The 17,479-nt window shown below is 27.6% G+C and overlaps 2 protein-coding genes across 3 annotated transcripts; both read right to left on the reverse strand.

Moving 5' to 3' along the window:
- Positions 1-5,995: 5,995 nt before the first annotated feature.
- On the reverse strand, positions 5,996-6,500 carry LOC135962200 (uncharacterized). 2 transcript variants are annotated; one of them, XM_065513982.1, is made up of 2 exons: positions 6,441-6,500; positions 5,996-6,303 (listed from the first exon to the last, which is right to left on the reverse strand). In XM_065513982.1, the coding sequence occupies exon 2, from the start codon at positions 6,286-6,288 to the stop codon at positions 6,094-6,096; it is 195 nt and encodes a 64-aa protein (XP_065370054.1). In that variant the 5' UTR covers positions 6,289-6,303; positions 6,441-6,500; the 3' UTR covers positions 5,996-6,093. The 2 variants fall into 2 exon arrangements, with proteins under 2 accessions (XP_065370054.1, XP_065370053.1); XM_065513981.1 differs by having other exon boundaries at positions 5,997-6,329.
- Positions 6,501-6,587: 87 nt separating this feature from the next.
- Positions 6,588-7,606, reverse strand: LOC135961694 (uncharacterized). Its single transcript, XM_065513235.1, has 2 exons — positions 7,168-7,606; positions 6,588-7,096 (listed from the first exon to the last, which is right to left on the reverse strand). The coding sequence occupies exons 1-2, from the start codon at positions 7,437-7,439 to the stop codon at positions 6,952-6,954; spliced, it is 417 nt and encodes a 138-aa protein (XP_065369307.1). The 5' UTR covers positions 7,440-7,606; the 3' UTR covers positions 6,588-6,951.
- Between the last annotated feature and the right edge of the window lie 9,873 nt (positions 7,607-17,479).

A 17,479-nucleotide genomic window follows, 5' to 3' on the forward strand; every position in this document is an offset into this window, starting at 1 on the left:
GAGATTTTCTGTTTTTTTAATATATTTTTAGGTAATTGGAAAAAATCATTAGTAAGAGTCGCTTAGAATACATATATTTATACCCTACACCACCATAGTGGTGAGGGTTTGTGCAGATGTTTGTAACGCCCGAAAATATTAGTCTAACACCCACCTTAAAGTATACCGATCGACTTACTATCACTTTCTGAGTCGATTAAACGATGTCCGTCCATCCGTCTGGCTGGCTGTCCATGTAAACCTGGTGCGCAGAGTACAGGTCGCAATTTTGAAGATATTTAGATAAAATTTAGTACATATCCGGCCAAAGGACCAAGCGTATTGAAACTGGCAGAAATCGGTCTATTTTTTCTCCTAGCCCCCATACAAATGTCCTTCCGAAATTGGACTTTGTCGGTCATAATTGTTTAATTTATATATGTATCTCCACAAATTCCGCTCCGAATAAGTTTTATATATACAAAATTCATGTCACCAAATTTTGTTACGATCGGTCCATAAGTAGCATAGCTCTCATATAGACCCGCTTCCGAAAATCACTTTTACGTGCATAAATCGCTTAATAATGTTGGTATACTCACAAAATTCAACATAGTAAACTTTCATATAGACATAAATCACACGACCTAAATTCATGTTGATCGGTCCATTATTGGTCATAGCACCCATATAAAGCCCACTTACGAAAATCATTCAAAAATATAAATTATTGAAATTTTAAAAGAAAAATGTTTTTGCTATTTTACTTAGTGTAAGGTATTATATTTCTTACTTGTTTCAATAGCATTTTTTTTTTTTTTTTTAATTTTCAACTGTATAAATTAAAAATTCTATGGATATCGATTTTTGGTATTAAATATGCGTGATCACAGATTGAGATCAATTTATGTAGGAAGTTAATAAAAATCTAAAAAATTTTTTAGTGATCCTAGATTGAGTTTATTTTCTCTAAGTATTTATCACAGTATTTACGAAGCTGTTAACGATTTAAAATATTTACGTTTTTTATACTAAAAAGGCATTTTTGTTATCAAATATGAGTGATCACAGATTGAGTGATCTTTTTTGTTAAAGATATAAAATATTTTAGTTTTTTTTATACTTAAAATTGATTTTTGGTATAAATTTGAGTTTTTTATACTAAATATCAAATTTTTATATGAAATATGATTTGGATTGGATTTATCTACACCTTCACACTCGAGTTCCAAATAGCACCTTGTTGGTTAATTTTTGTATGACTGCATGAACCAATGTTTAAAATTGTATGCAAATTGGCTTGATAATTTACTCCTTTTTGGTACTTTTTGTCCCCAAAAGACATTATTTTATAAAAACAAGTAGACAGCGTTGCCACTCATAAAATATTTTTCCTACCAAATTTCTAATTAAAAACTACCAAAACCTACCAAATTTATAATATTTGAGAAATGCTATATGGATTCGTTTCAAAATTAATAGTTAACTTAAAATTATATTATTGCTGCTATAAAATTACTCACACAGAGAAACCAAATTCATGATGGCAACCGAATTTGTTGCCAATCGAATGATTCTACCTTAGTAACCGAATTTTACAGTTGTGGGTAAAAAATTTTAGAAGGAATAAAAAAAATTAGGTTATTTCAACCGAATTTCTTCTTTATTAACTGACTTTCTGTTGAAAGAACCGAAAAATTCTATGTGTGCAACCGAATCATTCGATTGGCAACAAATTCGGTTGCTACTACGAATCTGTTTTCTCTGTGCAGAGGAAGAAAGTTATTTAATAACACTACAATCATAAATATGTTAAAATCGTTCAGTTTTCGAGATTTTATTTTTGAGTCGATTTAACGATGTCCTTCCGTACGTCTGTCTGGCTGGTTGTCCATGTATTTCACATAGCCCCCATATAAATGTCCTCCGGAAATAAGACATTATCCATTATAAATGCTTGATTTATATAGATATTAAATAACATTTTTACAAATAAATTAACCTAAAAATTCAATTCATAATTGACCATAGCTCCCATATAAGGCCCTCTTCCGAAAATTACTTAAACGAGCATAAAACTCCTAAAAGTGTTGGTATCCCGAAAAAATTCAACACAAATAAGTTTCATAAATAAATTACGCGTCCTAATTTCCATAATTGGACATTTAAAGTGTCAGATGAAACTGAAATATTGAAGCAGAGTTTAACACATATTATTAGAAAATAAAAGTTTTGAGAGCCCTTAGGCATTTTTTGAACTCAACACTACTAATTAAATACACCTGTCTAAACTAAATATTTAAGAAAATGCTGTCTTCATATTTTGCAGATATGTAGTTTTATTATTTTGGCTTAACATAAGTAGTTTTTTCGTTATTATTTTAATTATTTTGTTCTTAAAAATACTTATGTATTCAGAAATATCGTAGCCTACCAAAATACGACAAATATCGGAACAAACCAACCAAACTACCAAAAGTCAATTTGTTAACTTGAAACTACCAATTTTGGTCCAATCGGACCAAAGCGGCAACGCTGCAAGTAGATGACCTTCACCAAATTATATTTAAAAATTACTTTTTTTTATATATTTTTAGATAAACAAAATTTAATTTTTTTTCGAATTTTTTTTTTTAAATTTTCTTTTCGAAATTATTTTTTAATTTCTTTTTTTTTAAAAAGTTTTTTCCAATTTTTTTTTTTATAAAATTTTTTTTCGAAAAATAATTTATGACAAAAAAAAATTGTTGATGAAAAAAAAATTCGGGTTAAAAAATAATTTTCCCGATTTTGACCCATTGTAGGTCCAACTTACTATAGCTTTATATATGTACATCGTTGCAATGGACTTTAAAATATATATCATTAGATATCCATATTGTCTATATTAATGACTTAGTAATTCACATATAGATAAAAAATAGGCCAAAAACCAAGGTTTTCCCGGTTTTTTCCTTATATCTCAGCAATTTGTGGGCCGATTTGGTGGATTTTAAATAGCAACCGAGCCAGATGAATTTCTGATATATTGATGTATGAATCATGTATGTAAGTTATTTGGGGGTTACGGAAAGTTGATTTCAACATACATACGGATATACGGACTGACGGACATGGCTATATCGACTTCGCTATCTATAACGATCCAGAATATATATACTTGTGGGGTCGCAAATGAAAAATGTAGAAATTACAAACGGAATGACAAACGTAATAAAAAATAAAAAAATCTAAATATCTCATGAACTAAAATACTTTCTCAAGGACTATTTATAAATTAGCTCATTCGGATCATAAATGGATTATTGCCGATTTGACCAGAGGTGACCGATTTGGAGAGCACACCCAGTGGCCCCCATTCCGCCTACGAAGCTGAACAACTGTAAATCAATTCGAAAACATCTCACTTCCAACCTTGTGGAATTTCGTTATTTCCAAAAAATAACTTTTTTTTGGTACTTTTTTTGTCCCCATTGAAATGATACAAATATTATTTAAATAAATTTCAGTATCGTAATTTAAAATTATCATAATAAAATATTCATAGTCTATTTATACAGAAAACATTATTTTATAAAAAAAGTATTTTTACCACTTAATTTCTAAAAAGTACCAAACTTATATCTTTATATATTAGGGTATTCAATTAATCGGGTTTCTAGTTTAATCGGTTAACCGAGCAAATAATTAATCGGGGTTTAGATTTATTCGGTTAATAATCGGTTAATTTAAAATTATTCGATTAACCGAATAATGTCTATTTTAATTTTACATTGAAAATACAACCACGAATTTTGTGTACAAAAACATAAAAAACAAACAAAACATAACAATTCAACCAAAAAATAGTAGCAAATAAGGTATTTTAAATCCTTTTTGTATTTTTTTTTAGGATTTTAGTGAGATCTTCTGAAATAATGTTTTAAAAAAAAGAATATAATTTAATTAAATTTTTTTCCTCTTAAACGATTTTTTTCTTTAGATTTAATAAAACTTGACTTGGAAAAAACTCTCTCGATGATTGTAGATGTTGGAGAAATCGAAAGCGTGATAAAGAATATCCAATATCTCAGCTTTTTTAGTTTTTTTCTAAGCATAACAAAGATTTCGTTATATCATCGGATTGTTTTAAATATTGAATACTTTTGATAGTTTCGTTAAGTTCTGCCCATTTGAAAGTATTGTAACATGAAATTTATTGAATATTTAAACCTTGTTTTTATACTTAGGTTTATTGTATTACTATATAATATTATGTTGGCCAAATTGGCTTTTTATTACTGAATAAAATAAAAATAAAATAAAAAATAAACATGTAAATGCAAACAAAGTTTCAAATACATGTAAATTAAATATGTCAGTTGTTATTCTCACTAAACATTTTTCTTGGATGTTTGAAAAAATATACAATTTTAATTTGAAATTTGTATTTGAATTGAAATGGAAAAATAAATACAAAAAGATATGTTAAAGTGCAAAAAAAGGAATTTCGGTTAATCGACACAAATTAATCGGTTAACCGATTAACGGTTAACCGATTAACGGTTAATCGATTGAATACCCTATTATATATATAATTCTTCTGTACGTGTGTTAGTAACTGAACTCCACCTTAACGGCTGGGCCGATTTCGGTGAAATTTGTTGTGTGTGTTTGAGTGGGTACCTGGATGGTTTAGATTCACAATTGACCTATATAGGAACAATGGGCATGGCACCTCCCATACAAAGTAAAAATGTATTAATGCATATCTGGAGTACTATTATAGTGGGAGTCTTCAAACTTTGTGTGAGCTATGGCAGAACAACGTTTGACGGGACAGCTAGTTTGTTATATTTTAATAAGTAAATAATATGCTTTGAAATGAATTGGTTTAAAAGATACATTTGGTAATAAAAAAGTACCAAAATACAATTTTTACCCGTTTTCTCCTAGTACCCAGTTCCTGTCTGCTAATTTTATAAGTAGCATATCTGTATTAGTTACCGAATTTACCCGTTTTAGTTTCTTAGTGGATCTGCATTGGGAGATGGCAACCTAAAGTCCAAACATCATTTCTATACCTTCTGATGTTTGGGATTGGCGATGTTGAATCAGTGTATATCTAAAGAAAGTTCTTAACTATGTAACTGTAATATAAAATAGCGTTAGTATTCTAAGGTTTATGTTGGTCCTTCACAGGTTCTTTACAATTTTGTTTGGAAGGACCATTTTTTGTCGAAATGTCGTTAATACTATATTTGTTCTAAAATCTTAATAACTAGAATCTCCAATGGGATACTGATTTATTTATTGTGATTTAAATATGTTATAGAATTATTTTATCAGCCTCTGACCAAAAGTGTTCGCATTAGAAAAAAATCCTAAAATTCCCATTTGGCGTTTTTTTGTTTTAATTTTCATTAAATGACTATAAAGAAAAATTAAGCCAACTATTGGAACAAACATAATATCAAAGACACGTAATATTCTTTAAAGTGGGTAAACATTTTAATTACTAACTGAAAAAAAGGTGTAAGTTATTGTATTAGAGAATTCTTATTGTCAGAGTTACATTGTGGAATTTTATGGGGATTATTTTTGTGGAAGGTCTTAACCCTCTAGCTCCTTACTATAGGAGTCAATTTGGCCCTTTTTCGAGAAAATCAGAAAAAGTCCTTTCAAAAAGGACAAAAGATACCAAAGTTGCAAATGGGTCAAATTGACCCCTAAAGAGAGGAGTTATAGGGTTAAGATCTTCCACAAAAATTATCCCCACAAAATTCCACAATATATCACTGACAATAAGAATTCTCTCAGATATAAACTTACAGTATTTTTTTCATTTAGTATAATGATCCCTTCGATCAAAAAATTTAAACTTTAATCCACTGCAAAAAAAAAACTCAGATCAGAACTATGTTTATTTTACAAAAATTATCTAGTCAACGTGACCTTTCAGAATTATAGGGTCTCTATTCTATTCCAAAAATGTTGCTGAATTATAGAAAACAACTAATTTTTTATTACCAATTTCCAAAATTTATTATTATTATTATTATAATTTCCATAGTTTAAATTTAAATGAAACAATTAACAAGATAATTTAAATAAATTTATATTCACACTTTAAGACTACAACTGAGGACGTCTATAAGAACCGAAATATTCATCACAGTGGGAGCAATAATGGCGGCGTAAACAGCAGCGAAAGAAGGAACGTTTCATGGTTGTTTTGCTATATTGTTTACAAAATGGACAAGAAACCTCATGGGGTTGGGGGCCAACAGCAAAATACACAGGTGATGGTAAAGCAACTTCGGTCTGCATGATGGGATATAGAATCTAAATAAAAAACAATGTATACTAACCTTGAATAGAAATTAAAATTATTAGAATTAAGTTCATAAATTTAATTACTAAAATGATTAAAACATTTTAAATTAAACAGACATTTAACCGTATGTGGAATTATTACTCACTTTTTATGAAATCTTTAAGATTTGTATTGAAGCGCTTGGTGATGTATGGTTAAACGTTTGGGGAAATACTGAGTGGGTAAAATATTTGATAAACAAGTAAACAAATATAAATTTGTTGCTTTGTACAAAAGAGAGAACTTAAGAGAATTTGGGGGAGATTTTTATATTTTGTTTTTTATTTATGTAGCGTACTTAAATATATGTACATATCTTTAAAATATATTTATATTGTATAGATATTTATTTATTTATATATTAACAAAAAATAAAGAAACAAATTTAAAATGTTATTTTGTTTGAAAACATTTGATGATGTTGTTGTTGTTGTTTTTGTTGTTGTATGCGATCATTTGTAGATCAATCTAAACATTTCTTTAGCACAGTAAATGCCACCATATATAATCAAATTATAAGCAGATAAAATAAAATAAATTTATAGCTACATTAGAACCAACTGAACACTATATAGTTTTCAACGCCCGCCTTAGCAGCATCTGTTTCATGTACTCTATCACTGCTTACGCATTTTGACTTTGTTTAGTGGAGGGACTCTCATGGCTCGCCCAAAATAGCAGCCACAATTTTTGCAATAATGATTACGTTCGCTAGATTTACAGGGCAGGCTATAGTCCAGACACCAACAACAACATAAAGTTCTAGTGATTAAAAAAAATATAAACAATATTTAAAATTAATTTTTAAAATTTCATTTTCAAACTTCACTTACACAAATAAACATCCTAGGAAACGATTCATTTCCGCAGCCCACCATTTTAATTCATCCATCACTTCGCTTAGTTCCTCTATGCCACAACTGGGACATTTAATTAAAGCCGGTTCTTGGGTTAAATTCAAATATGTGCCCACTAGGGGCGTGGCAAAATTATTGTAAATTTCTTGATTCCTTTGGGCTCTCAACATTTTTTCGCCTGCCTTTTGTGCCTTTTTGTCAATGACCACCTCAACATTGGCTGGTTTTTGTTCGTTAATTGTAGCCATTGATTTTTATATGATTTTTTTCTATTTTTCGTTTTCACTTTTTGCGTGAAAAAGTCACGTCTATTACTTTCGTTTTTCTTTTTTTTTTAAGAAATTTTCTTTTCGTTTTTTTAAGATTTCTTTCGAAAATAAATTTAAATGCTGTTTGTGTGGTTATTTTCTATACAAATAGCTAAAATCAACTAAAATTTATTTAAACATTTTAGATTGAAATCTTCAAAGTAGTGCATTGATATGTTATGCTAGAGATTTATTAAGAAAGAGCTAAACTCGTTCAATATTCTCTTAAGAGATTTTGTTTAAAATATAATTGTTTTAAGAGAGTTTGCATGTTTTGCATATTTTTAGTTATTATTTAGGAATATTTTTATAAATACATATATGAACATTTGTGCGGCATATTTCAATTGCTACAGTAAACAGCTGTTTGTTGGCAATACAGAAATCTGTTTCCCATTTAGAAGTTTAAAATAAACGAGTTCTGAAAATCTGTCCAAAAAATTCAATCATTGTCCAAAAAATTGTATGACTTTTTATTAACTACACCATTTTCAACAGTAATTCGGAAAAAACAATTGTAAGTGAAATTTTCCATTTGATATTCAGAAAATCCCAATTGAAAATGAGATTCTTAATTTCAAATTCGGAAAAGAACAATTAATAATGAGAATTTTCATTTATAATTCGGAAATTAACAATTGAAATTGAGAATTTTTACTTTAAATTCAGAGAAACTCAATTAAAAATTAGATTTTTCGTTAGAAAATCAGAAAATTTCCATGGAAAATTAGATTTTTCATTTGATATTCAGAAAAAATCAATTGATAATGACCATTTTCATTTGAAATTCAGAAATTCCTAATTGAAAATAAGAATTTTCATTTGAAATTCAGAAAAGCTCAGTTGAATATTAGAATTTTTTATTTGAAGCTAGCTGACTCAACAGATGTTGGTTGTCCTGTCCAAACTAAAAACAAATAAGAAAGTATGGTCGGGCTTGATAATGCCCTACACTAAGTAAAAGAGCAAAAACATTTTTCTTTTAAAATTTCAATAATTTATATTTTTGAGTGATTTTCGGAAGTGGGCCTTATATGGAGGCTATGACCAATTATGGACCGAAATTAGGTTGTGTGATTTATGTCTATATTAAAGTTAACTATGTTGAATTTTGTGTGTATACCAAAATTTTTAAGCGATTTATGCACGTTAAAGTGATTTTCGGAAGCGGGTCTATATGGGATCTATGACTAATTATGGACCGATCATAACAAAATTTGGTGACATGAATTTTGTGTATATAAGACTTATTTGGAGCGGAATTTGTGGAGATACATATATAAATTAAACATTTATGACCGATAAAGTAAAATTTCGGGAGGACATTTGTATGGGGGCTAGGTGAAATAATGGACCGATTTCAGCCAGTTTCAATAGGCTTGGTCCTTGAGCCGAAAAAATAATATGTACCAAATTTGATCGAAATATCTTCAAAATTGCGCACAAAGTTTACATGGACAGCCAGCCGACCAGACGGACGGACGGACATCGTTTAATCGACTCAAAAAGAGATTATAATTCGATCGGTATACTTTAATATGGGTGTTAGACTAATATTTTTGGGCGTTACAAACATATGAACAAACGCATTATACCCTCCCCACTATGGTGGTGTAGGGTATAAAAATCCTTCTGATCGATTTGTGACTTTGTGAGAAACGATTTGAAATGGGTAAAGATAGTCAAAAGAAAAAAATGTTATTGCTGAATGATAATTTTTAATCATATAGGTTTGGGTTATGTTTTATTTACATTTGATTTTAAAATATGTACAACGAATCTTATGGTCATAGAATAAAATATACATAGAAGCGTTACGGAGAGACAAAGAACCTGTTGTCAAAAAAACTAAAGGATCACAGATCGAGCTCCTTTTCTTGATTAAACGCTTGTTGGCCAAGTTATTAGCAAATTTAGATATTTTTTTAGTTTTTATATAAAAAATCGATTTTTGGTCAGAATATTTTTTTTTGGATTTTAGGCTTTTCATTGCTTATTTTGATATGAAAGCATATACAAATTTATACCAATGTATAAAGGAAATTTAGTTCTTAACTAAACAATTTTCAAATGTGAATTGTAAATGAATAAAAACATATGAATATATATATGTATATGAATAAAAACAAGTAAGAGAGCTGTATTCGGCTGTGCCGAATATTAGATGCCCTTCAAAAAATTATACTTAAAAATAATTTTTTTTTAAATATTTTTAGGTAAACAAAATTAAAATTTTTTTATAAAAACGTTTTTTTTTTAAATTTTTTCTTTTCGAAATTGTTTTTTAATATTTTTTTAAAAATTTTTCTTTTCGAAATTGTTTTTTAAATTTTTTTTTAAAAAGTTTTTTCGAAATTTGTTTTTTAATTTTTTTTTTTTTGGAAAAATAATTTATGACAAAAGAAATTTTTGATGAAAAAAAAATTCGGGTTAAAAAATATTTTCCCCGATTTTGACCCATTGTAGGTCCAACTACTATAGCAGTATATACATCGTTGCAATGGACTTTAAAATATCCATCATTAGATATCCATGTTGTCTATATTAATGACTTAGTAATCCAGATATAGATCAAAAAAAGGCCAAAAATAGAGGGTTTCCCCTATTCCGGCTCGGTTATTTAGGGGCTACGGAAAGTTCAGATCCAGAATATATATACTTTGTGGGGTCGCAAATGAATGATGGGTATAAAAATATTGAATTTACAACATAATAGGTCGATTAGCATAGAATATTTATTATTAATAAAAAAAACAAAAAAATTTAAAAAAAATTTTAATTTCCAAGGAAAATTTGTTCGAACTTTTTTCGAAGAAGATTAATAACTTTTGCAAATATACGCCGATTTTAAAAGTAATGTCTCATATTTGTCAATACAAAATTGTCTTTAAAACACTGCAAAAAAAATAAGTTTTCATAGAAAAAAATTTAAATAACTATTGCACAGTGGTATGGAAAACAAGTAAGAGAGTAAAGTAAACACTAAGTAAAAGAGCAAAAACATTTTTCTTTTAAAATTTCAATAATTTATATTTTTGAGTGATTTTCGGAAGTGGGCCTTATATGGGGGCTATGACCAATTATGGACCGATCACCATGAAATTAGGTCTTGTGATTTATGTCTATATGAAAGTTTTTTTATGTTGAATTTTGTGTGTATACCAACATTTTTAAGCGATTTATGCACGTTAAAGTGATTTTCGGAAGCGGGTCTATATGGGAGCTATGACTAATTATGGACCGATTGTAACAAAATTTGGTGACATGAATTTTGTTTAAATAAAACTTATTTGGAGCGGAATATATGTATATAACATATATAAATTAAACATTTATGACCGATAGGTGAAATAATGGACCGATTTCAGCCAGTTTCAATAGGCCGAAAAACTAATATGTACCAAATTTGATCGAATTATCTTCATTGCGACAGGTTTACATGGACAGCCAGCCGGACGGACGGACGGACACCGTTTAATCGACTCAGAAAGTGATTCTAAGTCGATCGGTACACTTTAAGGTGGGTGTTAGACTAGTATTTTTGGGTGTTACAAACATCTGCACAAACGCATAATACCCTCCCCACTATGGTGGTGTAGGGTATAAAAATAGAGGGAAATAAATCTGTAACTTCTAAACCCTTAATCCGATTTGAATGAAATTTGACATGCGCAAAAAAGAAGAAGTGTTGGTGAATTTAAGTTTTGAATTTTGAACGCATGGGCACACCAGGGGTCCTCGAAGTAGGACACCTCGGGTATCTTCAATTTTCCAATATCAAAAAAATACACATATAGAATCTCCTCGTCGAGCACTATAGAAAACATCGTCTTAGGTGTCAATTATCTCTTACAACTTAGGAGATATTCGCATTTGAAAATAAAATTTTCAACATTTTTACCCACACTACTCCAATTTTTTTGTTAACAGCGGTTCCAAATATTTTCAGATTTTCTCTATTTTTATTTTATTGTACTAAAAACAAATGTGTATTTCAAACAAAAAGATTGTTTCAAACTGTTTAAAAATAAAGTTATATGCATTTGAATTTAAAAATTTTTAAAAATTCCATTTTTCGCTAATTTTTGGGGAAAAAAGTACTTTTATTCTTTTTAAGTTGTCTAACAAATTTCTAAGAAGATGTATTAGGAATTTATACTTTTTGAAAAGCTAACTTTACATTAAATATTCTAAATGAAGACAAATTTTAAAATTATTGATACTGTGGGGAGCAGGTAAATCCGAAAAAATTCAAAATTAGTGCAAAAATTCTTAAATCGGGAATTAATATTATTCATACGCCACCATATATTCAACTAATAAGTTCTATAATATTTCTATACTCTTTTGGAAATTAAAAGTTTTTACTAGATTTAAATGTGTAAAACAATTAGAAAATTAAATGCTTTGAAACTTAATAAACTCGTCGGTATATTCATGAAGATTCTTTTAAGAATATTGTTAAAGAAATGAAGGACATTTTATAAAAACATAACTTCTTCATAAAACACTGTGTGAAATGTTTCTATTTACTATTTTAAATATTTTTTTTTACTTGGTCATTTATTGCAAAGCATTTCTTAAATAAATTCGTTTATTATGACAGCTTGACAAAACACTTTGTCAAGATTGAATTTTTTTTTTTTTGTAAGAAGATTTGCTTGTAATGAACAATAATTGCAAAAATTTAATGATAAGTAAATAAATGCACTTAAAATTTATTGCAAACTGCAAAGAATTTTTTTTTTTTATAAAACAAACATTCAAATTAGTTCATTAAAACAAACACAGCCCATTTGCAGCTAAATAGACAGACAAGTAACAAGTAATGTACTTGCATTTTAATATATTTTTTTCTCTATTTATTTTTAATTTTTGCTTCCATCATCTTTGATTTATAATGATGCCATCTTAGAAGTACTTGTACTGACATGTGAAAAATAAACAAACATTCAATTGTGAGTTCAAGCAGATCTTTAAAATACCAGATTTTTATATAAGAATGAAGAATTTTGTACGCTATAGGCGGTTATGTGGAACTTAGCATATCTTTGCAGAGAAAACCTAATGATTTGTGGCTAAGATTTATGGTTTTGAAGTTTCCTTCAGATTGTAAAAATATTTGAAGAAATGTTTGTCCTCACTGAAGATCTAATTGATATGAGAGAATTCTGAAAGATATTTTGAAGACACATAGAGATTCGATCTCATAGTTTGACACTCAGAAAATTTTTCAGGTTAAAGTGAATCAATAGATTCACTGACCAATTCGTCAAATTGTCAAAATAATCAAATTCAAAACTCAAAATTCAATAGAAAATATCAGGAAATTTTGTTTTTGAGCAAATGAATACTTGATTTAATTATGAAATAATTGAAACTAGATCAATATGGGATAAATGTTTAAATTGAAATATAATTTTTTCTGTGTATAAATGAGCTAACAAATTTTATACACCGTCTACATTTAGAGAAGAGTACACAAAATCTTGTATGAAAAAATAAATAAATTTTAAACTAAACAAGTGGAAAAAAGCACATTTAGAAAAATTAATACGAAATACGGGGAAAATGAAATAAAAATTTCATTAACAATTGGGGGTGAGGTCATTTATAGTGCAAATTACGCATAATAAAAAATATTTCTATATAGAAATAAACCGTAGTGAACTCTCCACTCATAAACAATTAAGTAATTGTATGAATATGAAATTTTCGTCTAGAAATAGAAGTAATTGATGCTGGAAAGCAGAGATGGGAAATATACAATATATTGATAGCAATAATTTTCTATAGAAAATCTATAGATAGCACACAATGAATAGCTAACCGTTTTGTTATAGAAAATTAAAAATTTTCTCAAGAACATTTCTATAGAAAAATTACCAACAGCAATTAATTTTGATGAACAAATTATTAATAACAATTATTGTGAACGCAGAGAAAAAACATAATCTAAGAATAACATATTATGATAAGATTTATAATTGTAGTCCAAACATAATATGATCATTATTAGTATCACAAAATATCATTATCAAATATAGTCGTAATATTATTGTCATACTATTGCTTAAAGCGATCATAATATGACTCAATGAAATCATATTATGATCAAACGTAATCATATTTATGATCTAATGAGATCATATTATCATTAAAAGTTATTTTTGGTAATAGCTAAAGATATTATACAAATAAAACTTTAGAGCGATATTCGGCTTCACCAAATTATATTAAAATTTTTTTTTTCAATATTTAAAATTTTTAAATTTATTAGTGAAAATTTTATTGTTGTATGAATCAAGTATGTAAGTTATTTCAGGTCTACGGAAAGTTGATTTCAACATACAGACGGACAGAATGTATATGGGGCATTGCATGTCAAGTGAACCAACTTTTGAAATCGATGTCTTCCGATCGGGATGAATTTTTTCATTCCGATGAATGTTTTCATTTGCACCAAGGTTAGTTCTATTAGATAGTAACTCAGACACAATTTTTCAACAAGACCGGTCGAGAACTCTCTGAGTTAGAGGAGGTCAAAGTTTGACTTTTTAGTCAAGCAGGTGTTTTTCTTATCCATGTAACTTATTACCTATTGTTCTTAGCAAAATGTGTCCCAAATAGTTTAGATAGCTCTTTCTTCAATCTTTCGAAAAAAAATATTAAAAAAAAAATAAAAAATGATTAATATTTTATTTCCGAAATCAAAAACTTTTTTGCCTTTTTTTTTAAAATGGGAACTTTTTTTTTCTTAAAATAAAGCTTAGATATTTGAACACCTATTTGTGGGTAGTGGGATATCTATCAAAATGAATATTTTGTAACTCAAAATATACATTTTTTGACTTTTTTTGCAAAATCAAAATCTTTGTTGACTTTTTTTTTTAAAATGGATTCTTTTTTATTTTTTTTTTTAGCTCAAACAAAAGCTTAGATATTTTCCTTGAAGACCCTTTCGGTCGCTTAGAAGGATGCGAGTGGGATATCTATCAAAATAAATATTTTTTAACTCATGACTTAAAATTCTTTTTTTTTTTGCAAATTCTATTTTTTGTTTTTTTAAATGGGCCCTTTTTTAATTTTTTTTTTTAGTCAAAAGAAAGCTTAGGTCCATTCCTTTAAGATATTGTTTATAACTCAAGAAATACAATTTTTGAAATTTTTTTGCAATATCGATTTTAAAAAAAAGTCAAAAAGTTTTTGATTTCGGAAAAAAAATATTAAAAATTTTTTATTTTTTTTAAATATTTTTTTCGAAAGACTGAAGAAAGAGCTATCTAAATCTGTCATCGCGATCGGAAGAATGAAAAATGTAGAAATTACAAACAGAATGACGAACTTATATATACACAGAGAAAACAAATTCGTAATATCAACCGAATTTTTTTTATAAGATTTTGAATTTTTTTACACGTTTCTCCACATAATTTATGATAACTCAAATAAAGTGAGTCCGATATTATTAAAATAAACTTAGAAAATTTTAGATTTACATAAGTTTTAATCCGTTTATATATTGCGTTTTATTCGGCACAGTAGTTTCGGAGTTATAATAACAAATTGAAGCAAAAAATATATTTTTGACGTGAAAATACCAAATTTTTTTTTTGTTTTAAAAAAATCATGAAAAATTGAAAACGGCAGAAATTGTACATGTTTATTACTTTGTCGCATAGCCGCATGTAATAGCAACAAAATGAGATATTGATCATAAAAATCGAAGGATTCTTTTCGAATCCATTCACAATTAAGTGAATTCGCCCATTTTCACAAAATTTTACTTTTTTGCTAGATATATGTACATAAAACTGAATAGTTTATTCTGAAGCCTTTCGCATTCTGCATCGATCGAAACAAATAGTTGTGGGACGGGACACAGTCTGCGCAAAACTTCCCAACAACTTAATTTTAAGTACTTTTTAACAGGTATTGCAATGTGGCCTAGCCATCATGACAATGATGGAATATTACGGTTTCATGTCTGGTCATTTTTCGGTCAATGCTCGATTCAAACGTATCAGTTGCTTTAGCTGCACTTTTTTTAAATTAAAGAAGTAAAGCCAAATTTCCCGCATATGACGCTTTGTTGACACAAAATTCAGCAATTCCGAACCAAAAAAAAAGTTTTTGTTTACACTATAATGTTCAATAACTAAGTGAGAGCAACTGATAGATATGTACTAGGGCGGGTCGATTTAAAAATCGGCTAAATGACAATGACCCCCTAAAAAATTTAAAAAATCACAATTTTTGGCACTTTATTTCGTGTATAAATTTTGCTTATGGAGCGTATGATAAACATAAATGTGATGTAGGTAATAAATAATATTAATCATGCGTCTATGATAATCAGCATAGCTTTCTTTTTAAGATTTAGTTTAAACTTTAAACCAACATAACTTTTGCTCGCAATGAGCGAAATGATTAACACGAATAGTTTTAGCGTTCGTGTCATAATAAGCATATTTGGAAAAATATGCTTGGTCAAATTTTAAATTTTTTTGAAATTTGACCTTTGCACGTTGGGTCCAAATGGTATAAAAGTGGCATTTAATTGAAATTTAGAAATAAAGTTTTTATAATAAATTTTGGTATAGGGTAAAAGTAGATAAAATTCTACATCACTAGCTGTAAAAATAAATCAACTAAGTTTTCTTTTCAGTGAGCGGTCAAAGTTAGTAAATTATTGCTGATTTTTAAAAAAGTGAAAAAATAGGAAATTTTTACAATTCAAGCGATTATTGTTAGTATTAAATCTATTAAAAGTAAATCTTTTATAATGGAACCTTCAATCAGGTATTAAAGCATATATTAAAATTTTTTGTTTTTATAAAAATTATGTGTATATTTTTTTAATAATTTTTATAAAAAAGTCCAAAATTGGAATAATTTCCGCATTTAATGGGACACAAGTATTAAGTTAGTAATAGTTGAAATTAGTTTTATAGATTTTAGAATAGTATAGGAGTATAGCTTATATTTAAGAAAAAAAGTCCAGACAATGCCCGGCCCTTTTTTTATTTTCATTTTTGTTTAAAAACTCTGGTTGTCATTTATTTAACAACACCAGTAAATGATAACAACGATGAAGATTGTGATGATGATAATGATGAAGACGATTATAATAATGATGATGATTAAGATAATGATAATGATAATTGGGATATTTGTGGTGAATTTGAGAATGCAGAATAATACAAATATTTTAATATATTTTTTATTAAGTATGTAAAACGAAACCAAAGATTCGCCCAAAACTTTTAAATTTTAATTTTTACATTTACTGAATTTAGTGAAAGAAAAACTGGATACAAATTTATACTAATAGGAATATTACATTCATTTCAAAGTTACAGCGAAAATTATATTTTTCCGAATCACAAAAAACGCCTAGCAGGTTTAAATTTTTTTTCCATATTTTTGAAAGCTGTGTTTTTATGTATTTATGAATTATTATAATATTCTCTTTTCTGACTTTTTTGAAAAAAATTTAAAATTTACAAAATTTTGTGAAAAACAAAAATAAAATTTAAATTAAATGTATACTAATATAAATAATTATAATAAATTTATTAATAGAATTTTTAATAGCACATTAAGTATGCTTTAATTTCCAATTTTATTCATTAATTTATCGCTTTCCATTCCAAAGCTATAGCATAAATTGTGAACTAAGGTCTTTTTTTCCAAAAACCAATAATGCGTTTAAAGTGTTAAAAAAATGAATAGCAATAATTTTCTGCAGAAAATTTATCAATAGCAATAATTTTCTATAAATCATTTATAAATAGCCATAATTTTTTATAGAAAGTTTACTAATAACAATATTTTTTTTTTGTTTTTTTTTAGCAACAATTTGCTATATAAAATTAATCAATAGCAATAAATTTCTATAGAAAATTTAGCAATAGCAATAATTTTTGTACAAAAATTTGCCAATAATTTTCTATAGACAATTCATCAATAGCAATAAA

Source organism: Calliphora vicina, chromosome 5 (assembly GCF_958450345.1).
Source record: "Calliphora vicina chromosome 5, idCalVici1.1, whole genome shotgun sequence".
NCBI classification, from domain to species: Eukaryota; Metazoa; Arthropoda; class Insecta; order Diptera; family Calliphoridae; genus Calliphora; species Calliphora vicina.